Source organism: Seriola aureovittata, chromosome 12 (genome assembly GCF_021018895.1).
Source record: "Seriola aureovittata isolate HTS-2021-v1 ecotype China chromosome 12, ASM2101889v1, whole genome shotgun sequence".
Lineage (NCBI taxonomy): Eukaryota > Metazoa > Chordata > Actinopteri > Carangiformes > Carangidae > Seriola > Seriola aureovittata.
The window spans coordinates 24,763,940-24,790,273 of record NC_079375.1 but is presented as its reverse complement, the minus strand read 5'-3'; the positions used below and the strand labels follow the sequence as shown (position 1 = coordinate 24,790,273).

Here is a 26,334-nt window from a genome sequence, read left to right as displayed (position 1 = left end):
TCACTTCTTGTCCTCCACTGAAGTTAGCATGCTAACCAGTTAGCCCCAGCTAGCGAGGTTAGGTGTTTCCGATAGCGACTCACTGTAGCCTCCAATTCGCCCTGAAGACGTAGCTCTGCTCACACGGCCCATTATTACCTCTTGTCTTTATAAACGGCTGTGGCTCAGGAGGGAGAGCAGGTCGTCCATTAATTGGAAAGTCGGTGGTTCGATTCCCAGCTCCTCCACGTCGCATTTCGATGTGTCCTTGGGCAAGATAATGAACCCCCAATTGGTAGACAAGCACGATATGAGTAGGGAAAACACGTTCAGAGAAAACTAACAAATAGTCCCTTTAATGAAAATTGTAATATGTCATTGTTTTTGTGATTTAAGTTACATTTCATTTAACTCAATTTTCTAAATCAAGACTTGGCTCGTCAAATACAACGTGACCTACAGAAACACTCAAACGTCTCTGATGAAGTGAAGGAGTGGATATCAACTCAATGTGGAGATAAAAAAAACAATGTTGATGAATAAAACCACCCATCACAGTAAATACATGATAACTGAAGAGGTGTGAGGTCATTTGGCGCCGTCTGCAGCTGGCTCACTAATGATACCTTTATACTGCGAAAGCCTCAGACAAAAACAGTCAGCTGATTTGTCAAACCACACACCGGCACAATCTGGCAAATCAAGGTACGTTACCGTGGAAACAGCCTCTTATGTACTCCAACGCTTCTTCCTCCTTCAGGCTGCCGGTAATTTCTGGAAACGTTCCTGCAAGCACAAAGAAAGATTTGTGCTAGACAGGATCTGACCCCACCATAAAAGTGCCTCAATTTATTTCATGCTCATGAGCACAGTATGAATCTGTGATCCATATTCAGTGTGTGTGTGTGTGTGTGTGTGTGTGTGTGTGTGTGTGTGTGTGTGTGTGTGTGTGTGTGTGTGTGTGTGTGTGTGTGTGTGTGTGTGTCTCAGCTCTGCCTGACATCTCCTGACCTTTCCTTCATCTCTTCCAGCCTCAGTGGGCCAGTCAGTCAGCCATACCATCACACCGTCTGGATGACACACACACACACACACACACACACACACACACACACACACACACACACACAGAGACACACACACACCTCTCTTTTCCCTTTTCTAATTTTCTCTCTGCCTCAGTCTTTCTTGCACTTTCTCTCCCTCCCTTTCCCAACTATTCATTTGTCCCTCTAACCTGCTTCGCACATCGGGGTCAAGGTGGGGTCACCGTGACACACACCTACGATTCATTTTCAGATATTGCCGGTTTTATATGCGTTGAATGGATTTGTACTTCAGTATTATATTTACCTGAAAGGCCCGTTCGTCGGAGACAGTGACACAGTTCTCTATCGTTTCCCGGACGACACGTCGAACCTCTGTGCTAATCAATGAACGCAGAACACTGTTACACTGAAAGGTGGAAGAATGAAATATATCTCAGGAAGAAAACGTGGTTTAACTGTAAATATGTACATTGAATAAATAGATGACAAGATGAATGCAGTGGTGGGTGGTGGATAAGTGAATATGTTCTACAATGAAACACAAGAGGAGGGCGAGGAAAACAAACGAGTATACAGTTGAACGACTTCCAGATTCTGTTCTCTGGCTCTTTATCTGCAGTTTTCTCTTATACGAGGAATGAGGTGATAATGTGAAGATGCTCAGCTCACTTGCTAACGTCAGCAACTATTAGCAAGTGTGAAGACTAATCTAATTCTTTGATATATGGTATCACTCTAGGGGGCCATGGATGAAAAAGACAAAGTTTCAAGTATAAAATCATAATTTCTTCTGTTAGGGAAGTAGGAATTTAGATTTTAAAAAGTTGTGTATTTACTGAATGAAGGTATAACGTTGAATTATTTGTGAAAATTCATAATCTCAGTAAGAATCAGAAAGTAAAAGTGGAAACTGAGGAGAATAACCCTCTTATTAACCCTCACACCAGTGTTTCATACACATCCAGTCATTATGTTACTCAGGAGTCATGTGGTCGAATCGGTTCGACACGTTGATCTCGTACCGCTTGGAAACAGATATTAGGCCACGTATCGCCATCTGATCTCTTTTAAAGACAAAAAATATTGGTGGTTGTCCAATCCTAAAACATATGATGATGATGCTAAATGTTTTTTATATAATATAATGACTTTTTTTTACAAAACTTTTCTCTTAAAATGTGTTTGTTTTAGTTTTATTTTCATGGTGGACTTCATGCGAAACTGCTTCTGCTTGTTGTTGCTTCGCCCAGCGGCGGATCTGAGTTTGTGGACTTAAAAAGTTTAATGAGGCTATTTGCTGCCGCATGTAACTGTTGTCCAGACACAACTGTGAAGTGTCCCATCTGAATTACACGCCGTTCAGTAAAGAACAGATGACACTTGGGGGTCCGGAGAAAGAGAGAGAGAGAGAGAGAGAGACAAATGAGAGCTGATAAAGAAAACGGGGTGAGCTCATGCTACAACATCACTGCAAGCACAATTACATGGACTGTTGAGTGCGACCAGTGTTGTCCATCATTAATCAGTTACCGTGCTAATTACTGTATCCATCAGTTGAACATATTGTAAACAGATCCCCGGTGCTCTGCTGCTGCTGGTCTGAGATCAGTTTGTGACACCAACAGATGTGACACTGGGGGCTGTTCTATTGCATTTGATTCTAGGTTGCTATAAATACACAGTAATGTTTTGTTGTTAATCAGCCACCTGAAGTTGTTATAGACGTCCTGCTGAAAAAAAAACGAGTCGGCGCTCTTTTGTCTTTTTATTTTTAACTTCCTTTTATTCTTCCGCCTCTTTTCTTCTTCTGTCAGTTTACTCTGCGGGTTTTACCCAACCCGCCTGTCTGCGTTTCTGTCCGTCATTCAGGGGAATGACTCATCAGACACATCTCAATTTCTTCCACACACACACACCCCTGAGAGTCCTGCAGTGATGGCAACACACACACAGAAATATACCCAACACAAATCGCATAGTTGGCTCTGTGGTTTCAAATCGCTCTATTCCACCAAAAAACCCTGACTCACAGGAAATCCATTCAGCCTGATATAGAAATGAGCATTATCTGCCTCGCAGCCCGCACATTACAGCACCTCGCCCTGCTTTCTCAATACATAATTCATAGAGAGTTTATTTATTTACCAGGTTTAATTGTTGGGTTTGCCTACAGCCTGGCGTCCTCGTATTGTGGTGTAAATGTTTTGGCTGTGGGTGACACGATCGCACACGGAAACACACACGCGCGCCGAGACGAGTGGTGATGCGAGATAGCCCACCTGGTTGGCTGGAAACAAAGGGTGGATTGACAGTTTGTCAGTACTTTGTCCCAGTCCACTGAGTCGCCAAATGACACATTAGGTTCTCTTGGGGGATTTTAGAGACACACACGTTGATGCACAACAGCGCACGTGCATACACACATACGTGGACGCTCGTTTCGTGTGAGAGCGTCGGTGAAGAAAACTTTATTCGGTTCTTTTCCTCCTTAATTCTAATTAACAGTTAAACAAAAGAGATTGACTTATTTATAGGAAGCACTGAAGCGGCAGAAAGCGAAGGTAAAGAAAGAGGTGACATTTAGATCAGCTGTTTGCCTCAAAGTGCCTCGGAGTGAAGATATCTGCAGCAGGGGAGATTAAACTTGCCGTCCAAATTAGTTTCAGGAAGTCATGTGAACTGGCTCCTTGTTCTTCCACAGAACAAGTAAAACAGTGTCGAACAAGCAGAAATCTTCCGACTTTTTAGCCGGTCTGCTGTTATAATTGCCTCGTTTCTGCAGTCCGATGAGCCATTTGCATCTTGTAAGTTCACAAAAAAAAAAAGGTTAAAGGTCAAGGTTAGAATTAATTATGGTTTAGACTGGTCCGGTATGAGAGCAAGGATAAGAAAAGCCCCACTGAATTTGGAGTTGTACCAGGTGGCTGAAGCTGGGGATACTGGGGTCCAAGCACCAATGCTGACTCAGACCTATGGAGCTACATAGCTAACGTTAGCATTAACAGCTGTTTTGAATCAAACTTTGTTCCTTCACTCACTCAACAGCTGTCTCCAGAGGTGGAAAGCAACACCGATGTCAACTCTTGTCTCTGTCACGTCTGTTTTCTTCCGCTGAAGCTAACACGCTAACCAGCTAGCTCCGGCCTGTCCCGTCACTTTTCCGATAGCGACTCACTGTAGCCTCCGATCCGGCTGAATATCTGTGAGCAGGGCATCGTAGGTGTTACGACAGCCTGCTTTTTAATCCGCTCCCGGGCTGTGAAAGTCACTAACACACATACTGGTATAATACTTACTTTTTTTCACCAGTTCAAGTAGGATTCTCTTGTTTTTCAGAGCTAGCCAAACATCCTGCATATTCTTTGCTCCGCTCCAACACTAAAACAGTGCAAACATTCCCTCAGTGAACACTTTTGCCCAAAAGTTCACAGATGGCTCAGTCGTATTTGCACATCCTGCTGTGATGTTGTCACACATTGTTTGGGACTGGGAGCAGCGTATCCTCCTGTGTTCGCTTCTCTCTGGAGCGAGTGAAACACACACAAACACAGCGACAGAGAGAGAGAGAGAGAGAGAGAGAGAGAGAGAGAGAGAGAGATGATGCTGAGTAAAAAGCAGTACAGCTCCAGGGTTGAGTTAGTGAATGAATGAACCATTATAGCACGGCTTTCTGGGGCAGAACATGCACAGGAGCGAAGACACTTCCTCCTTTTATTTAGATTATTATTTCCACTCGTTCTTCAATATTTAGTTTTGTTTTAGAGACACATCACAGAGCAGCAACACACATTACACAACATGTGATCAGTATGTTCAGCCCGTCGGAGCGTGTTGTACAGTATCTCAGTCTGGTTCGTCGCCTGTATGTTGAACATTTACATTAGATTTTCTCAGCCTGAGGCCGTGCGATGAGTCGGATCTGCTGCGACGCGTCACTTTCTCTCCGGGGTTGTAGCTGTTCTGGAGGATTCCCGCGCGCGGAGCCGTCACCTCTGTGCAGATCTGCGCCGACCGCCGACTTCCCCTCCACGGGATTACATGGAAAACTTTATTTGTCTTTCTTTTTAAGTGACATTCTCCACGATTCAACATTCGACTGATAAAAGTCAGACGAGGGGAAACACACTGTTAGATCAGATTTAACCTGGTGGTGACACTAAAGGTATTCTTATTATTTTCTGTGTAAAGTGGAGGAAGTCACATGTTCCTCCTCTCCACACCGACCATGAAGTGTGATCTCAGTCCTTGTTCTGTGTAAAACTTCTTTCTGACTGTGAGTTCAGCTTCATCTGAGCGAGGTGGTGAAATCCTCCAAATTTCTAGTTATTTCATTGCAAAAACAAATTCCTGTCTGAGCTGCAGGGAAGTGAATTTTGAAAATGTTGAAAAGTGAAAACTTACATTATCCCAAATGCTTCCAGCGCTTTTCAAACCAATGCGAAATCTGACTGATTTTAATCACGGTAACCCGTACGTGTCGTTTCGTCGCGTGTCAGTGACATCATCATCTCCCCCGTGCACGTGTCACCGCGTTGTGTTTTCCAGCCAGAAACCGTTTTCAACTGTGTCTTTTAACCAAATGAAGGATTTTATTCATCAGATCAGCTCCTCCAACACGTCCTGTGTCCATTGAACTGAGCGTCTGTGAATCGATGCGTTGGCGTTTCTCCCAGTTTTAATCCCCTGGTCCGTCTGTTACGGCGATGGACGACACCTCTGTGGAAAATTCAGCTGCTGGTTAAAAAACAAAAACCTGCTGAACATCTGGTTCATAAGTTTATGAGAGAAACAGTCAGAACAAATGTTAGCGGCAGAGGAACGAAGGTTGTGTTTGAGCTGCTGGGAAACAGGCACCTACCTTTCAGGATTAATAAGTCGCAGTCGTAAAGCAGCTTAAAGCGAAAGTATTAGAGTTCAAATATTTTAGTAAATGTGCCCGATTACATACGTGAAATACAGTGTTTGTGTTTGTTCTCACCAGTGGATCAGTTTAACCCTTCACTTAACCGAATGATCACATGAGGATCTCGCCGCCTGGTGTAGTGCTTATTAAAGAAGCTTCGTGTCAACAGACGTTATCGCCGGCGTCCCCGCTCTCTAATTACAACGCGGGAGAAAAAAACTAAACAAAAAAAAAACATAAATACACATATCCACAGTCACACATCTGACAGCTCGCTCAGCCGTGACTTTAGATGTCTTATCGCTCAATTAACCCAGTAGGTGACCGACACAAGGTCATGTCATCTCTGATCATATTTACTGAGGCACACGCCGCCGCTGCTGTATGCGCATCACAACAGTATTATGTTAATGCTGTGTGTGTGTGTGTGTGTGTGTGTGTGTGCCTGGAGGGGAGGGGTGAGAAAAGAAACACAGAGATACACTGAGACAAGAGGCTAAAAAAAATAAATAAAAAATTTGTTAAAGAGAGAGGATTTCAAAGAGAGAGAGAGACGGAAAAAAAATAACCTTTGAAATAATTCTCTCTTCCTTCTGTCTCCAATTTCCCCATTTTTCAAACACTGGGTTTATCCCATTGGCCCATTATGAAACTTAGAGACAAAAGCTTTCTAATCCTGGCACTGCCTTTGATGGCTGGATGTGTATGCAAGTCACTGAGTGTGTAAGTGTGTATATATGTGTGTGTGTCTGACTACTATATTAGTGTGCTTGTGTGTGTGTGTGTGTGCGCTTGGCGTTAGCTAATGCTGCTCTAAGCTGCATACTGAGTTGTCCTACAGCACTCAGTTCTGTGTGTGTGTGTGTGTTTGTGCAAACCTGCAAGTGTGTGTGTGTGTGTGTGTGTGTGTGTGTTTATGTTAGATTAGACTGAACTGAAATTATCTCCACGGGGACATTGGGCTGTTGCTGCATCAAGAATAAGATACATCAAAGAGAAATAGCTTCCACATAAACAGGGCTTCTGTATGCAGCCCAAACTTCTCCCAGCTGTCAGAAAAATTTGAAATCAAAGTGTGCAAAGTGAGGATTTAACAGCAGGGACTGCATGTGGAGACTGTGTCAAAAGCAGCGGAACATGCTTAAGCAAATTTTGCAGCAGAAATGAACAGGAAGTGTGTCACCTCCTCCTTCATCCACCTTCAGGTTTATGGATGACGCATCCAATAAAACTTTGGCCCAAACTAAAAATCTGGTCTCAGGTGTAGTTGGTCCCTAGAAACCGTTGCTGTCAAGGAAACTTTTGTTGCCGTTGGCTACAGATAATCTATATCGATAAGCCCCGCCTCCCTACTTCCATCCTTCCCTCTGATGCCGACGCCGTGACTTCATTCTCTCACATCGCATCTTTCCCACGTTAATCATCCTTGTTTCTTCTTTCACACACACACGCCCTTTACACACACTCACAGGGTTAGTGAGCTTAGTGTGTATCTGTGTGTGTGTGTGTGTGTGTGTGTGTGTGAGTGTGTGTCTTTGCCTGGGGCGTGCCTTGAGGCGGAAAGCACTGAAACCAAAGCTGCTGGGGCAGTTAGAAGAAGGGATTCATCATCACAGCAGGGGGAGGCTCTTACAGTGCATCCAAGATGGCTGCTGTCGTTATTCACCTTCCACTGACGGTGCAAAGGGAATCTGTTTAGCTCAGAAAATATTATATCATATATATGTGTAGAATCGGGTGTGTAAGCCACATGGAAGAAGCGGAAACTTTCCCAGCACAGCAGCGCTGGGACATCATCATCCTGATCCATGACGCTCATCAATACAACAGCGTATTCGGGCCATTGTAGGTAAAAAAGACAATAAAAATGACAGAGCCGGGGGGGAGGAGAGATCCAAGTCGTAAATATATTTGTCAATCACAGAACTTACTGCTGATATTTTATAGTTTATCTAAATGATCTCAGATTTTAGAGTACGTCTCTCACCCGGCTCCATATTTCTTCTTCTTCTTTTTGACCTATAAAAACCCCGACACGCCGTCGAACACCAACGCTCTCTTCAAAACTCACTGGTACAACTTTCTGCTCGTAATCTCTGCCGACCAAAAGCTTCTGCTGTTATTACAGACATGTCTGAGCTAACCACGACCCCTTGACCCCTGTCTCTTGAATTCGCCTCTTCTTGCTGTGGTGTTTAGGTCTAAGGGCTCGTGGGAAATGGTGTTTGTTAAAAGCCACAATAAAACAAATAAACACTGATATTATCTGACTGTGTGCTGTGTTAATCGAAACATATGCAGGGAGCCACACGACAGACTGTGTTGTTGAGAAAAGGATTTTCACTAATTAACGTTTGCTACAAATATCTACGATATTTTTTTTGTTTGTTTGTTTGTTTCATCCTTGAGTTGTTGTTTACGCGGTGAACGCCGTGTGGCAAAGGTGAGTCCAATATGAGGATCAGTGTCCGAACGAATGCACCACACTGAGAAAAATCTACACGGGCAGACGTGATGTCTTCGGCTCGTTCTCACTCTTAAACCTTCATTTACCGGCAGATTGTTGAGTTTATATGTTGGCGCTGGATGTTGAACAGCTACTGGTGATTAGTTGGGAATAATTTAAACAGAACGTGGAGCAGGAAGAGTCAAAATCTGTGTGTTTAATGTGCTTTTTATATCTTTTTCTTCTTTTATTTATTCTCCTCCATCCTCCATCTCTCTCTCTCTCTCTCTCTCTCTCTCTCTGGTGAGCATTTTAAATCAGGGTCACAGTAGGGAGGCAAGCTGCCTAGTAACAGGTTCAGCCACACACACACACACGCACACACACACACACACACACACACACACACACACACACACACACACGCACTTCTATCTCTGCTCACATCACAACACACTGTATTTTTCTCTCTTTGTGTCTCTGTAGGGAGTTTGGCTGGAGGGATCCAGAGCTGCCAGAGGTGATCCAGATGTTGCAGCATCAGTTCCCATCAGTCCAATCCAACGCTGCCGCGTACCTCCAGCACCTCTGCTTCGGAGACAACAAGATCAAATCTGAGGTATTGATCTCTAAAGGGGGAAAACACGCCAAGAGACGGGACTCTCGAACCCGGAGGGTTGACGTGAGGTGGCCCCTGACTCGCTCCGTCTCTTTTATATACACAGACGCGAAAACAAGAATTCTTTGTTACTTAGTCACCGACTTTAAAAACACAGAAACGCACTAGTATGCAGATACTTTGTGAGTCTTTGTGCGCTGCTGTCAAGTTTTTCAAGTGGGATTTTTCAGATTCCTGTGGGGGGGGCTGAGGTACTTGATAAAGAACGGGCGGGTGAGTGTTTGCTTTCCCTACAAAATTATACACAAATAGAGCAATAAATACAACAGTGTTTCCACAATTTCATGCGTCCACGCCGGTGACAGCCACGACCGGCGGCGTCATGTTTTCGGGGTCGTCCCTCCGTCTGTCTCGTTCTCCGGAGCGAGACATCTCACCAACACGTTGAGGCAACTTCATCGAATTTGGTTTTATGTGCCAGAAACCAGGAAGTAGTCGATGTACGTTTTGAGAGCAACGTTCGATTCCCATGTGACATTACAGTGCGAGGACGGTTTAAAAGGTGCTAAACAAAGATGTAATGTGATGCACAATGACTCAAGATGGTAAAACTAATTCTGCATTTGGCAGAATGACTCCAGGAAGGACTTACTCTGAAGGAGTGGCATTTCTGATTCCATTTATTTATGTATTAACACATAGAACCACGAGAAACCCTTTTCTGCAGTATGCTGAGGTTATTGAGTGTGTGTGTGTGTGTGTGTGTGTGTGTGTGTGTGTGTGTGTGTGTGTGTGTGTGCACGCACGAGAGTCTTTATTCAGGGGAAACTCCATCCCACATGTGTGCAGCCGTCTGAGCTCCACCAAACTCCGCATTAGACGGCATTAACTCCTCATTACGCGCACTTAACCCGACTCTGAATACCGCCCTGTTCCCGCCGCCCGGTCTTCCTGTCCCTTTAGAGCCGCCGTCGCTCCGTGTCTCGGAGCAAACCGCTCCGTCTGTCTCTTCAATGTCAACTCAATTCCGCTCAATTTTCGACTTTATTAATCCCCACGGAGACGATGGATTTGAGAGCAAAACAAAGTTCTTCAAACAGCAATCAGCCAACTGGCATTAAAAATAGAGAGAGCGAGAGAGATGTATAAGGGAGATGACTGATGCCGGGGCTGTAGGGGAGTGAAGTATGGGAGTATTTAGAGCGAGGCTGCCAAACCGACACCTCACAGGCCAAATTGTTTTTTGCCCTTGAGAGAAAAGTCTGAATGGGGAAATAAAAGACTGGATGCTGAGGGATATAAATGGCCTCCTGCCTGTTCACTCTCCCAGCACCGAACACAACTGTAAGTGTGTGTTTGGTGTGCTTGACTTACTGTGTAAGTTGTGGATGAGTCACTAAGGGGAGAGAAGAATATTAGTGGGCAATAATTTCAGTCAATCAGCTGATTGTTTTAACAAATTAACCAATTAAAAGTGTGAAAATATTAAAGGAAACGCACACAGCCTGTATTCAGACACTGAGCCTTAAAACCAGCCGTCAGGACTTCTGGAACTTTGTGATGTCATAACAAAGCAGTCACCAAGCCCCGCCCACCTGGACCCACCATCCAAACCTTGCAGGATTTGGTTTCTCTGAGTGTTTTTACCTGAACTCTGCTATATTTTTATTGGATCACTCAGAAAACAGTCAGCCAATCAGAAGAGAGGCTCAGAGCCTCCTCTCCTCTCTATTTCAGCTTCATTAAATAAGCAGTAACAGATATAATAATTACTTGCAGTCCTTGCTGAGACAACTTCCTGTTCATTTGTTTTCTTGTGGAGTTGGGTTAATCTACTTCGGCAGCTAGTTGTTTGATTTAATTAAGTTTAATGGTTTGGTGATTTTTTTTTGGCATAACACTCATTACAGGGTTCATTACTGAAGGAGCTAACGTCTATTTTAAGTTTCCAATCAGTGCCCAGTTTGAGGTTTTCACCCACGGTGCATCAGCTGAAAGCGGCTTCATACCTTTATTTTCTGGCACCACAGACTCAACGTTCCAACTGCCACGTCTCCGAACAGTCTCCTTCTCTAAAATGTCTTCTTTTGGTTTTTGTGGCGAGGAAGAGGAGGCAGCCTGCCCTACATTCTCTCTTTGTTTGTTTGAAAGCGAGGGGGACACACGGGGACAGAAAGTGCAGTGGCTGGCATTTAAATAAATCTTGCATCAGTGCCACAGAAGCTGCTGCGCCCTGTTTATTTTCCAAGTGTGGTGAAAAATTAATATTTACATGATAACCTAAAATGTAGGTTTTCCTCATACCCACCACATCAAGGGGAGAAATTGTTTTTTCTCATGGAGGTAAACAAACACGGATATCTTCAGCTCCTGCGTTCTGTCCGTAGACACCAGCAGACATATTGTAGAGGGGGAGTCGACATCAAGGCATTTAAGCGTACGCTGATTCCTTTCCTCCTTCCTCTGCCCTCAGATCCGGCGGCAGGGCGGCATCCAGCTGCTGGTGGACCTGTTGGACCACCGGATGACCGACGTCCACCGCAGCGCCTGCGGAGCCCTGAGGAACCTGGTGTACGGCAAAGCCAACGACGACAACAAGATCGCCCTGAAGAACTGCGGAGGCATTCCTGCTCTGGTCCGGCTGCTGCGCAAGACCACAGACGTGGAGATCCGAGAGCTGCTCACAGGTAAAACAAAAACACAAAAACACAGTCTGCGCAGGAACTGAGATCACAGCATTTCCCTGAATTCTTTCCACTGGAAAAAACACAGAGGATTTTTGGCGTTTGCTTGTGTGCCTGCGTGTGTCAGTCAGCTGCCATAGCTAAATACTTAAATATCCAACCTTGATATATATATATATATATATATATGTATGTGGATCATCTTTTCTGGTGCAGAAGTTTCTTCCAACCACCTTCATGCTAAAATCGTGGTAGTATTTTTATAATTATCAGAAACGAACTTGTGGGTGGTGCTGATGGTTGAGGAGCTGATGGAGCTTCAGCCATCATTGCCTTTACTAAACAAGAGGTTATAATACGCCATATCTCTTCTACCTCCTCTCTATCTGCTGTCATATTTTTTTCGTTACCGGAGCACAATGAATCTTGGGATAGTTTGGGCCACGAAGGATCCACCTGATCCAAAGACGCATTTGAAGGAGCCTTGGAAATGCAATTGGTCTTCAAATGCAGCTGGACTGGGGCTAGCTGGTTAGCATGCTAACTTCAGTAGAAGAAGAAAAGTGATAGAAATACAAGCAAAAGAAGAGTTAACATCGGCGTCGGCAGCTCCTGGTGAGTGAAGGGATGAACTTTGATGTTGAACTCAAACGTTATAAACTGGAAAGTAAACGGCTGTTAATGGATGAATTAGCTATGTAGCAATAGCATAACATACAGTTAGCTCCTACAAGCCCTCAGGTGCACACACATTCCTGCAACTGCACATCTACAACCACACACACACACACACTCAGATGAAGAACACCCAGTATCGACTTATACACACACACACACACACACACACACACACACGGCAGAGAGAGTTGTTTACTATCTGCCTGCTTCCCGCCTCTCATCAAGTGCTGTTGACTTGTCTGTTGACTCGTCAAACCGGGATACACTGCGCCCGTATCCTCAGCAGGTTCGTACTCTCTGTCAGTAAACACTGAAAAGGATTCATTAGTTCGAGGTTCTGAACCCACCGAGGTCCGGGCTGTAAACTCACCGGTCACGCAGCTCTGCCCCGAGTATATAATATCTGCAGCTCCTTTTTCTAATTCACATTCACGTGGCCGCGGTGAAGGAACCCTCAGCCCTGGAGTGGGATGGAGACATGAAAGAGCTACAGGAGGAATACCGGGGGGGGGGGGGGTTTATTCCAATTCAGGAGCCAGATGAGAAAAATGGATTTTTCTTACCAACGCTCATGAAAACATGGCTGCTGTACGGCCTGTAAGGAGCATAATCATTTGAAGGCTTGACACTGTCTGGAGCAGGATATTCATTTCCTTAAATTTCAGAAAACACAACCAGCGTCTCATTAGAGGCAACATTTCCAGGGGTTGTCCCAGTGGTGTGAGCCCTAACCACAGTCGGTCTGTCGCTGCCTGTCTCCTCCTCTCTGACTTTCCAGACTCAAACAACTCTGGTGTCTGCTGGTGGAAATTGTAGTCATGGGGTCTGTCTTTGTGTCCCAGTGTCAGCAGGCTTATTGTATGTTGCATCAGCATCACCAGTATGTTACAGTTACAGTAATGACCAGTTTCAGCTGCTGCTTTCAATAGGGATCATGTTCTTTTAATGAAGGATTCCTCACCTCAGGATTTTACCACCTGTTCCAAGATTCAGTTGCCAGTGCAGGAAGTAGCGCCCGTTGTGCAGCGAGGCAGAAAGTAATGAGGTAGAGGTCAGGGGAGGTGTGTGTGTGTGTGTGTGTGTGTGTGGGGGGGGTAGCATATAGCATACTGTAGAGAGACAGCATTTTTAATGCATCCTCCTCTTCACGTTCCCCCGGCACAGAGCCCCGCCCTCCCGATCAGTTTGTTCAGTTTAATAATGCACACAACAGACTCGGTCCCTTCCTGCAGCCGCTGTGTTGTACCTCCAGTCCAGTCTGTTGTCGAGGTGAGCTTCAAGGCGTCTGTATCCCTCCTCCTGCTCCTCCTCCTCCTCCTCCTTCACCTTCTCTCCAAGAGAGACACAGCCCTTGTCCTCCTGAAGTCCACAAACATCTCCACGTCCCCCAGGTGTCCGTCCACCGCTGACACACCCCACAGCTGCGTGTGGTGTGTCGCGTGTGGTGTGAAAGCTCCTGCAGCTGACAGGACTCGGCTGCTGCTCCTCTGTCGGTGACCACCTGTTCAGACACACATCCCTGCGGCTGTGGTCTGTCCGTCAGGCAGTCAGTGATCCAGCAGTCTACCTGCATGTCCTACAGCTCGTCTCTCAGCAGGACAGGCCGGGCCGTGTTAAAGGAGGGGAGCCTCCATGTTGCTCGACTTCGGCTTAGGGGGAGTGGAAGTGTTTGGATGTTTCACGTTTGCATTTCTTCTTATCGCTGCGGCGTCCAACATCAGCGCTCTTCTCTGCAACACTTGGCCAGAGTTCAGGTAATTGAGCCGTTGCTTTATTTTCAATTCACTGACGGACTGAAAAGGGGAATCTCTCCCGTCCCAACCGCCCCTCCCACATGATGTGGACGCAGGCTTATTTTAGCGAGTGTCCGGCTCAGCTTTTTCCTCCAAATGATCACCCGTCCTTGTCCCCCCCCCCCCCCCCGTACCCCACAGAAGCCGCCCTTGAGCCTTTATCCCACTCTCTCCTAATTATTTACAGCAGCTCGTCACGATCAGGGTGACATGAGATTCCGGGTGAGGGACAAACATTTTCAGAGGCGTCCGTGGTAATAAGAGACGGTCATGAATACTAACACAAGCCGAACGCCCCCCCCCCCCCCCATCCTCATCGGAGGGAAAGTGAAATTGAGAGGCGTCCTCGCGTTTCCCACGCACACAATCAGGTTTATGGGGCCGAGGATGACCACATGTGCGCTGTGCGTTAGTGTACATTTATATATGTGTGTGTAGCGAGTGTAGATAAGGGTTTAGGCTTAGCAGAGATGGAAATAAAAGGTTTTTTTGTATGCTGCCGGAGTCTTAAAGAAGATTACCATATAAATTAGAGCAGCAATTCAAGGCACGGAGCACAGAAATCCCTCCTGTCACAAATTAATCAGCTGAACGACCGACCGGACGCAGACAGACCGTGCTCCCCTCTCTCCTCTCTCTCTCAAAGACCCAGAGGAAATAACTCTCTCTCTCTCGCTCCTATCCCTCTGTGGTTAGGTTTTTCGTAATTGGTCTTCCCGTCTCTCCCCCTGTCCTCTTTGCCTTTCTCTGTCTCCCTTCTTTCTCTCTCTCTCTCTCTTTCTCTCTCTCTCTCTCTCTCTCTCTCTCTCTCTCTCTCTCTCTATCTGTATCATGTGCCCTCGCTGCCTCTCTCTCTCTCGCTCTCTGGTGAGCATTTTGAATCAGGATCACAGTGGGAAGTCAAGCTGCCTGCCTGGCTGGCTGCAGATTCAGCTACACACACACACACACACACACACAACACACACACACACACACTGTTCCTCTCACGTGTACAGTTTGTTTGATGGCACAAAGAGTCACAAACAAGGTTGTTGGCCTCTGCTCTTCAGTGTCTCTCCCTCTTTTTTGCTTTAGTAATTGCTGATCAGAGCTGAAGATGATTATGTGGAGGGAGTAAAGCTGGAAGAGGAGCAGGTATTAACTCTGCAGCAGAACGAGAACCGTCCCAGTTCATCTTTAGATTTAAAGATATTTCCCTGGGTGAGGGCGAGATCTTGGTTCCAGCGCTCACCTGTGGTCACGAGCTCCGGGTAGGGACCGACTGGAGCGGGTTTCCTCCGTAGGGTCGGCTGGGCTCGGCGGCCTCAGAGAGGAGGCGAGGAGCTTTATAAGGAGCCAGCTGAGGTGGTTCGGGCATCTGATAAGGAAGCCTCCTTGGTTTCCACCGGGGGTAGACCCCAGAACTCGCTGGAGGGAGTACATACCCAACCTGGCCCGGGGGAAACGCTTCAGGATCCCCCCCGGGAGGAGCTGGAAAGCGTTGCTGGAGAGAGAGGGACGCCGCCAACGCAACCCCCGTCCCCGGATAAGCGGAAGACAGTGGATGGAGATCACCTGCAGTCAGGACAGCATCCTCATCCTCAGGCGACCGTGTCCAGGGAACTCTGACATCACCGTCCCCGTCTAGAAAACAGTTTGAGAGAGGAGGCGGAAGATCAGAATAAGAAGCAAAGATTAAAGGAAAGAAAGGAGAAAACTACAAAGTGGTCTGATGCCACTTTACAGAAATGTTCAATCACCAACCTGCGTTTTCCCGCTGTCGTCTGTCAGTGATAGATATCCAACACGACCTGAAACACAAGAACCAAGTGACGGAGCTTCACAAGGTTCTTAAAAGTTACGGTTATGGGAAACCCAGATTACAAATGACAGCACTGTGTGTGAGGTGTTGGTCCACCACAAGCCTCCAGAACTGTTTTGGATGAACACCATTCCTCCAAACGATGGCGGCGGCGACGGGTGTTCAGCTGGTTCCAGATCTTTGTGCTGTGATTTTCATTGATCCGTTTGTCACCATGTCGTATGTTCTTGTGCGGCACGTGTCGGCTTTGTGTTTGTCACAAGATGAAACCTGCACCTCCGGCCCTTCTGTAGCTCCTGTCCATCAGAGACACAGACAAAGAAAAGAAAAGGAGGAGAGAGCGGACAGTGTGTGAATCCCTGATGTGTCGTCCGGCTCTCCACTGAGAAGGTCTTCTTAGGTCGTGGCCGTCTCTACAGAGAGGTCACTCTGCTGCTGAGACCTCAGGTCCGACCCGTCTGCCCTCAGTCTCCCTCACATCCATAAACAGTTCTGCATAAGCCAAGTTCCACCTGATGCCTAGAATTGAAAACAGCCTGTGTGTAGTAAAAAGCTCTGGTTGTCGGTGTAGCTCAGGCTGGTTGCGCTTCGGTGTTTGTAGCCTGGAGGAAACTGTGTGATGCTGCTTTGATCTGCAGGTAATGATCCTGGCTTACACCAGCTACGATTCTGAAACCGACTTACTAATATATCCAGTAACAAAACAATCTGAGATCAACGATCGCACAGACACCTGCAGCTGCAGCACAAACACAGTTTTTATGGGTTTTCTTTTTAGTTGTCTTGACCTCACAGTCCAGTCGTGTTGCTTCCACACGCGATACCTATTTAACCAGGTGTGACGGCGTGTGTGAAGCGGAGAGGTTGAGCTGATCTGCAGAGAAACGCCAACAACAACAGGATATCTGCCCTCTCTGACTCCCAGCGCTTTCCTGAACTTCTTTATTCCCTTTTTTAAACCCCCCCCCCCCCACACACGCTGTCAGTAGCCGCGTTTCCACTTGTCATTACAATGCAACTTTCTCATCCAGTCGCCGGCGCCACACGTCATCGTAAGTGACAGGCCTGGATTGCTCACATTGGCGTCAGCTTTTCAGAGGCAGATATGGAGGTTGTCAGGCTCACGCTGTGATGGAGAGTCACAACGCTCGTTCAGTTCAGGCGGAGAGATGGAGAGCGACGGCTCGACACAGTGAACTCAGATTAAAAGGTGGTGTAAAACATAAAGATGTGGATTATTTACTCAATTAACACAGTTCAGGATTTGTGCCAGAAAGTTTGTTTTTTTTACCAACTTTGCAAAACTATGCAAAAACTGCTAGAGGTCTAATTAATAAAAATAATTTATAAAGCAAATATTTAAAAAAAGGCAAATCAAGAAAAGATAAATTTAAGGGAAAATAAAAAGTTGTTGGTGCATTTGTGCATCAACATTCAAAAAACAAGGTTGTAAAAGAGTGTACAAAGCCAACAAGCCACACAGCCAAAGTTAATTAAACCAACATACAGCAGCTGTGTCCCCCTGAGTTATACTCTGCTCATTAACTTATTTTTCACTTTATTTTAAAAGGAGTTTTTATTGCAGCTTCTCAGAAAGAAAAAAAAAAAAGACTGTTTAAATGCAGGTAAATAATATTTCCACCAGAATGAAACTCACTGCGGTAATTTTTTTTTCTTTTGTTATGATTAATAGTTTATTGTTTTTACAATAAACAAAAACTTATGCAAATATTTCAATCACAAACGACACGGAACATTAAAATAGAGTAAGAAGGAAACGCTAATGAATACACCACACAAACATAAAGAGAAGATGACACGCTGAGATGAGGACGAGGAGAAAAGAAAACCAAACGTACTTTATGTGATAGTTCACTGCGAGTCAGGAAGGTCCCGCCCCCTCCTCCTCACGCAGCCAGGTGAGGCAGGTGCAGTTTTTGTGTTTGTATAGTTCTGTAGTTTATTACTGACTTCTCCTTTCACTTGCATCACTGTAGCTGACACCAGATATAATGACTGAATAAGTAAACACACACACACACACACACACACACACGGCGCAGTAGCAGACTCTCAAGGTCGAACAGCTCAGGTCGACCTTGTCATAATTTAACAGTCCACCGCTCAGAGTCAAGGTTTCCAAGACCCAGAGGATCCGACTGGAGTAAACACGATTACATTTCATGGCTGAAGCGGGAGCTGCAGCTCCTGGTCGATTTGATTGACCAGTTGATCGGCAGAAAAGGAATTTGAAAGACCTTTTGATTTTATTCTTTATTGATTGAAAGACATGTTTCAAGCTCCTCAGATGTTTGTATTTACACATGATGCCTTTAAACAAACAACAAACAGATGAAACCAGATGTTTTTTAAGACGTCACTTTGGTCTGTGGAAAATTATCACTGACATTTTTCACTGCTACCTAAAAAAATAACTAATGAACCAACAGTGAAAAAAGTCGCAGCCCGAGCTGAAGCTCATTAATACATCAGCTGCAGGTCCGTGTGGACCAAGTAATTAACAGTGATCAATGGTCACCTAATTACTAAAACAAGGAGTAAGGTTTTCGTAGTGTGAGGAGAATAAATTGGTGAAAAAAAAGTTTCTGTCGTGTCGACGAGAACATCACCAGCTGTTGTCTCTTCGTGGTGATAGAGTGTGAACTGTATTTATTTTCCTGTTACACACACACACATCCAGCTGAGAAACTTCTTCCCTTTGTTCCGAAAACTTTTAGATCGAACACATGGAGTAAAAAAAACATAATCTATTATTAATGTCGTCTATGCAGGAGAATAGAGGACATTAATATTATACTGAGCCATAACTCCATGTTGTTTTATAGACACATCACAGGATTATTAAACACTCCATGAGATACTTTGGGCAGCTGTTGCTGAGGAGTTAGAGCAGGTCCTCCACTAACCAGAAGGTCGGTGGTTCGATTCCCGGCTACTTCAGTCTGGACGTCAAAGTGTTCTTGTGCAAGATACTGAACCCTGTGTGTGTGTGTGTGTGTGTGTGTGTGTGTGCAGTCCATTTACAGTTTTAATACTAGTGTCTCCTCATGTCCCAGCATTATACTCACCTCTGACATTTACACTGAACAACAAACAGTTTTTTACAGGATTAGATTAATGATTGATTAGTTCACAGTGTGCTTGTCATATCTGCGTCATATAAGGAATAAAAGTGTGAGCAGTTTCCAGCTGCGGAAAGAGCAACAGCTGGTTCGATGTCACACCGACCATCTCGAGCGTTCCCTCCGCTGAACTGTCTGTTCTGTCTGTAGACGACAGCAGCCGAAAAAAAAAAGGTGACAACCGGTTCATCCACCCGGCTGTTTAACGGACTCATCAGCCCCGGACAGACCCGCCCACATGACAGGAGGCACGGTTCCTGTCATGGGAGGGTGGTGGTCTCTCTTACCGCGGAGAACACCCTGCTGTTTGTCAAGGTCAAACCATCAGTGTGAGCTCCTGATAAACGCTACGCGTGTAACTCGGATACAAGCAGCTGCTGAAGGTGTTCACACCACCCACTGCTTGTTGAGACGTACTGTAAATACTGTAGTGCACTGATTTTTTTTTTTTTTTGGTAGTCAAAGGTCAGAGGTCGAGGGTCACTGTGACCTCACAAAACATGGGTTTGGCCATAACTCATGAATTCATACGCTAATTATGAAAACAATTTAACTCGAACGTCTGTGAGGTTCAAATGAAGTGGTGACATTTCATATCCCAAAGGGTCAAAGGTCAGCTTCACCGTCAACACCCTTGGGCGTGCAGAGCAGCAGAGATGCGCACGTGTGTTTCTGCAGAAGTTTAATTCCGACTTTACTCACGTCTGTTTTGTTACGAGTTGTCAGAACCAACCCTCTGCTCACCTCATTCATTATTTATTACTTATTATAACAAACACAAATAAACACTCACTGTGTCAAATGATGAGTTTTCCTCTGAAGGTCTCATATTCAGTTCACACAAGGACAGGAGTCACTCAACAAATACATCAGGAGCAAATGAAATAAAAAGGAAAAAAGAATAGAGATCAAGCGGCAAACAAAAGAAAAGATGAGCCGCAGTGTCGCAGGAGAGAGAAATACGACGGGGGAATGAAAGTGAAGTGAAAATGAGAGATGGGAAATGGCTTCAGAGACAAAGAGAGATAGCCAACATATTCATTTCCCCTCCCTCCATATAACGGTGCATTCATAACCTCCTGCTGCCACTCATGATGTAAGGCTGAGGCAATTAACCCCCTTCATCCGTCACACACTCATGGCTCTGTGTGTGTGTGTGTGTGTGTGTGTGTGTGTGTGTGTGTGTGTGTGTGTGTACACTCTGTAGACCTTGGATGTGTGTGGGTTTTTCCACCTGCGTGTTTCGTGTTTATTAATGTGAGAGGATGATCTGATGTGTGTGTGTGTGTGTGTGTGTGTGTGTGTGTGTGTGTGTGTGTGTGTGTGTGTGTGTGTGTGTGAGTGAGTGTGTTTCAGATCAAAGATAAAAAAATAAAAAATAAATCCCACTGCCTTTCACCCCTGGCAGATGATGTCATACTCTGCACAGCAGGAAGTGATGCTGGGAAACAGCTGCCTTTACTCCAGCAGCTGCAGGATGACATCATGCGTCATACATCACGCTCTGGCATATACTGTGTACGGTTATCACATCAGTGCGACTGACACACAACATGCACGGACTCCTCCACACTCACTCTGCAATACTGAAAGCAACTGCACTGTTTTCTAGACGCCACTGAGTCAGATGAGCTAATAATGGATTTTTATATCGTCTGACTGACGAGCAATTGTTCATTTTTTAATGGCTGTTTGACTTTTCTAATATGACCACAAATGAAATCAGCAAAATTAGACGGACCTATCGTTAGCGTGCATGTTGACAGGACGCAGCTAACGTGTGAGGAAGAGTTTCATAACAATGGAGTTTTTCACGCTGAGCTCCAACAGTTTAGCCGCAGGACGTCAAATACATTATTTAGTCATTTTTATTCAGATTCTGCAGGATGAGCTTCATTATGTTCATCACAGTAAACTTCTCTGATGTTTGTAATCAGCACCTTAAAAATTCAGAAACACAAATCCATGCAAGATTTATGGTTGTGTTTTCACCCGTTCGTTGGTTTGTCAGCAGGATTATGCAAAAAGTACTGAAGTGATTTAAACCAAACTTGGTGCAGGGACGGCGCCTGAGCCAGAGAAGGACTCCTTAAAACTTGGCGCAGATCTGGTTAAAGGATCCAGGTAATCGCTGCACTGTGAGCGCCATCCTGGTGTCTATGCTGCAGTCACACTGTGTCCCTTTTTCTACTGTTAGAATTTAAGTTTTAATGCCTGGTTCGCCCCAAATTACAAACCGACACATTTTCTTCGGTTGTGTGTGAAAATGCAATTACAGTTAAAAAATAAAATAATAATAATAATAATAACAGCAACATGATGTTCTAGGGAAAAAACTATCCTAATTACTCCACAGAGCACATGCCTCCATAGCATCTACTGTCTACAACTTTTAATTATATTTATAAATTATCTTATTATAATTATAATATTTTTATATTTGTGATGACAGATGCAACACAGCTTCATTCTGCCGTGCACATGTCTGGACGGTGATACAGTTAATCTGTCTCAGCTGCTGTTGTTGTATTTCTTCGCCGTTTCATGCTAACGTTGGGCTACATCTCAAAGCTAACGACTAATGCACAGAGATGAAAGTTTAGCTTCTCATACAACACTGGGTCAGAGAGCAGACGAAATGTTCCATGTGACATTAGTTCACATTGGAGTGTTTTATTTGCTGACGCGTAAATGTGGAATTCAAGGTCGGCCCGTATTATTACGTGTCACGTTGAATGTCAAAGTTATCAAAAAACCCAGCACGCCTTCTGCGGCCTCTTGAGCAGGAGATAAGACGGGACGGAGAGAAGACACTTCTGCTGACACGGCGGTCCCGGCTAATTACCGCCACGAGGCCAGAGGCTGGTCATTTAGAAACTCCTCCCGACCACAAACACACACCGCCGCTCTCGACGCTCCGCATAAACACACGCGAGTCCAAACACTGACGGAGCTAAGACTGATTTGTCAAGGGGGCTAAGACGCACACGAACAACACAAATACATTTACACACACACACACACACACACACACAAACAAGAACAAATTCATACAAACCCACGAAGACAGATAACGGAGGCTGTAATTACACAGTCGCTGTTCAGCCAAGGGTGAACAGCGCAGCGCTAAAGAGAGGACGCCATATTCCAAACACACACACACACACACACACACACACACAGACACACACACACAGATGTAAGGATAGGATGTTTTACCACTACTACAGCTGTAATTACAACAAAGGACGGGGTAGATAAGTGCAGATACGAGCAGGGGTGGACACTCGCAGATCCACTAACATATAATTATACGAGTACATAGATTAGGACGTAGACACTTCGCAGGAAGAAGGTCAACAAGAATTATGATGTGTTGTGTAGATCCTCAAGGTTATTGTGTGTGTGTGTGTATGTGTGTGTGTGTGTGTGTGTGTGTGTGTGTGTGTGCTAGGTGCGTGCGTGTGTAAAACTACTCAAGAAATCAAAGTGTTTGCAGAAAAATGTGATGATTATTTGCCTCTTATCTTCACTGTCCTTTTCTGGAAAAGGCTCAAACAGAGAGCTTTGTCTGTGTGTGTCTGTCTGTGTGTGTGTTTGTGTGTGTGTGTGTGTGTGTGTGTGTGTGTGTGTGTGTGTGTGTGTGTGTGCATGTGTGCATGTGCGTGTGTGTGTGGTGAATGGTAAAAAACAGCAATAGGAAAGACACAACTCACTCCATTTCCTTGGTTGGCTGGTCACTGTGTGTTGAATTCAGGTGAGGATTAAGGAGAGGAGAGAGGCGCGGTGGAATGTTGTCTAAGTGATTTACTGCTTTCAGTTCTTCTTTCAATTTGTTTTACCTCGTTATCTATTAATTACAGCGGCACCGTGGCAACCTGGAGCAATAAATGAAAGGTTATGTTTTGAAATATTAGAAGAACGTTTGAAATGCGTCACACCTGTGCGAGATGCAGGGAGCTAATTGGCGGGTTGTGTGTGTGTGTGTGTGTGTGTGTTGTGTGTGTGTGTGTGTCTCTGCCCTGTCTTCCTTCCCCAGATAGCAAAATAAAAACTTCTGGCCCGACATATGCCCGGGTCCTCGGCCCGTGTCTGGCCCAAATACTTCCACATCTGGGCAGGTTCTGGCTGTTATCCTGCGGTGTTGACTGACAGCCGGAAGATGTTCTTGTGCGTGCGCCAGAATTGGTCCAGATGTGGAAGTAGCATCCGACAATCACGCTGTACGCGGGCCAGATTCGGGCCGTGGAACCAGGTGTTACACAGAGCCAGATTAAGCCCCCGGGAGAAAATGTGAGCCGTGGTTACAGGACTGCAGACTGCTGTGAGTTTTGACAGTCTGGTCATTTGCTGTCACTGTATCTGGACCCATGAAACAGCTGCTGCTAATTCAACCCTCTGTATAATCATCTGGGACGAACACGTCGCTGAGTGTGCAGGAGCTGCTGTCGACATAACACGAGCCACGGCTAATGTCTGTTGGAAGGCAGAGTGGAGGCTAGTTAGCTTAGCTTGCTAGCTGCTACTTTCAGAGAAACACAACTGAAGTGCAAACTCAGCAGCGTGATGGGTCCTCCACATGTTTCATGTTGCAACCGTGTCCACAAATAGACGGCGGTCACTCCGCTGCCCCCAGTTCATCACCGTCAGCAGCTGAAGGTCGTCAACACTTTGGTTTTGCTGACTCTTCCTCTGTTGGTGCAAGTATGCCACGATCAAGCTGGTTGACCCCCGAGAGGATCCACGATAAATAAACAGCGTGTCATAATCGGCCTCACTTTGATAGATCGCGTATCCAGCCGCCACTTCTGCAGCTACGCAACATATTGGTGTCTCTCTGTGAGGGGAGCGTGCAGAATGACCTCCGGTGCTCTGTAGCAGACGCCGGGCCGAGCAGCAGACTCGTGACAGGCCAGGCCAAAGTCAATCAGCTTCACTTTAAGTGGTCGCTGCCGGCGACACAACAACCATTATTGTGTCCAGTTTGAGGTCTGCATGAGCAATGTCCTTCGTCCTCGAGCAGGAAAGTGCTGCGGCGATTCTGGTGACTTCTGTTCCTCCTTATGACGCTGCACGTGTTTCCATCCAGGTTCCCCCAGGAAACCCCGTAGTCTCTTCTCATGCCTGACAAACAACAGCAGGCTGGTTCTTATTAACCTCCATGACCGCTGTCTCTCAGCGCCGTGATATCTGGCGACCAAATCCACCCTCACGACAGAAGTCTGAACCTTGTGGCGCCTGACGAGCGCGCTAGTTTTAAAAAAATCTGTAAGTCACAAACGTGAAGGTTTTTAATTCATTGTCACACTGACGCTTCTGTCTTTGATTTCTAATTCAAGATCAACATTTTTCCTGCTTTTGTTGAGTGTCTAAATTTGTTCCTACAAATTAAGAGCACTATCAGGATATAGATTCAATCAAAATAAGAGTATTTATGTAAATTATAATAGAAATAAACTCAATATATCAGCCTTTACATGAGTGTATATCACTTAGTGTCATCGTCTTTAGGACATGAAATAAAACTTTTGTTCGGTTTTAATTCATATTAAAAAAAGTGGTGTTTCTGTCCCACCACAAACAAAGTGAACCTGGGGGGGGGGGGGGGGGCAGGACCCCTGGGTGCTTGTCCAATTTGCCTGGTTGGTAATCCACTCTCTGTGTTTCTAATAACATTAATGATTGCTGCCGTTTGATTCAGGTTTGCCAGTCCTGGGAGTCACACACACAACATCAGAGGCCTGAAACTGAATCAGCTAAATGGAATTCAGCCATAATTAATGTTATTATTTACACCTGTGCTTTTCCCACTGTGACATGTCAGTAAGTCTTCAATGAAAAAAGCCTATTTTACTCATTTTGAGAACATGCAATTGCAGCGGTTGTTTTTTCTTTTTTTTTGCTGCTCGCTAAAAGCTGCTAAATATTTCAATTGTCTTTGCGCCTCTCTTCCTGTTTGCTTCCTGCATCTGTTTTTGTTCACTTCCCGCTTCCCTGCCGTCCTCTGCAGGTGTTTTGTGGAACCTGTCGTCGTGCGACGCCCTGAAGATGCCCATCATCCAGGACGCCCTGGCCGTGCTGACCAACGCCGTGATCATCCCTCACTCGGGCTGGGACACCTCCCCGCATACGCAGGAGGACCGCAAACTCCACCTACACTCCTCCCAGGTCCTCCGCAACGCCACAGGCTGCCTCCGGTCAGTGTCTCTGTCCGTCTCTCCCGCTGTTTTTGTCCCGCTCTGTTTTTAATCGAACATAAAGACGACAAAGATCACACATTTTAAAATCACCCGCTATTAGCTTAATATTCAGTATTAAACTACTAACAGCATAGAGACATATTCACTCACTTTTACAGAGATGTTCACAGTCTGCTATTAACAACCGCAAGTCTGTGTTAGTTCAAAGCGGTCTGTATCCTGTGTTGTTTCTGCCTCCGTGCACACAGAGAAGTGACAGACTCAGCTACGTTTAAGATGACTCACCGTTTGGCTTTGGAGCTGCTGAGCCTTTTCATTTTCTCACTTGAGACATGATGCTATGATGCTAGTCATACAGTGCAAAGTGGAAGTAGTGGGACTGACACATATTTTTTTTTCTTGTTTGTTTTGGCTCTTCTGCTCCGGCACGTTGGATATTAAAAAAAAAAAATAAATAAATAAATAAAAAACAACCAGTGGCTTTACCATTTAGTGCTGAATCCTATGTTTTCAGTTGATTTAGATATTAAAAATAAAATGAATTTAATTTAAATGTAGACCAGGTTTGGGACTGTGATCTATGGAATTACATTGTGATGAACTTTTATTTCAGCAGCGTAAACTAACACCATGTTACTGAGTGTGTTTTTTGTGTGTGACATTAATGGTTCGTCTCATGCTGAACTGATTATGATTTTGGTGGTCAAAGGTCAAAGGTCACTGACCTCACAAATCATGTTTTGTTTTTTTTTTGTGTGTTTTTCTGTTGCCATAATTCATGAATTCATACACTAATTATGACACGGTTTAACACAAGTGTTTAACAGGATGACATTTCATAATCAAAAGGTCAAAGGTCAACTTCACTGTGACATCATAATGTTCTGCTAAAACAGTTCTGGTCCTTATCTCAATGCTGTAACTCAGTAAACGGAGAATGTGACTGTATTTCCTGTAACTTGGCTCGCAGCAACGAGCTAATCTCCCCGATACATCATCTTTTAAAACCTTCAGAGTTATGCTAACACTGATTTTA

At 45.1% G+C, this 26,334-nt stretch overlaps 1 protein-coding gene across 13 annotated transcripts in view; it reads left to right on the top strand.

The window, feature by feature from the left end:
* The window catches only part of ctnnd2b (catenin (cadherin-associated protein), delta 2b), a 158,769-nt gene that overhangs the window by 101,092 nt on the left and 31,343 nt on the right, over positions 1 to 26,334 (top strand). For all 13 annotated transcript variants that reach the window (XM_056391246.1, XM_056391256.1, XM_056391247.1 and 10 more), the window contains 3 exons: positions 8,864 to 8,996; positions 11,470 to 11,683; positions 25,109 to 25,295. In XM_056391246.1, coding sequence (XP_056247221.1) covers positions 8,864 to 8,996; positions 11,470 to 11,683; positions 25,109 to 25,295 — 534 coding nt within the window. The remainder of the gene's footprint in view (positions 1 to 8,863; positions 8,997 to 11,469; positions 11,684 to 25,108; positions 25,296 to 26,334) is intronic.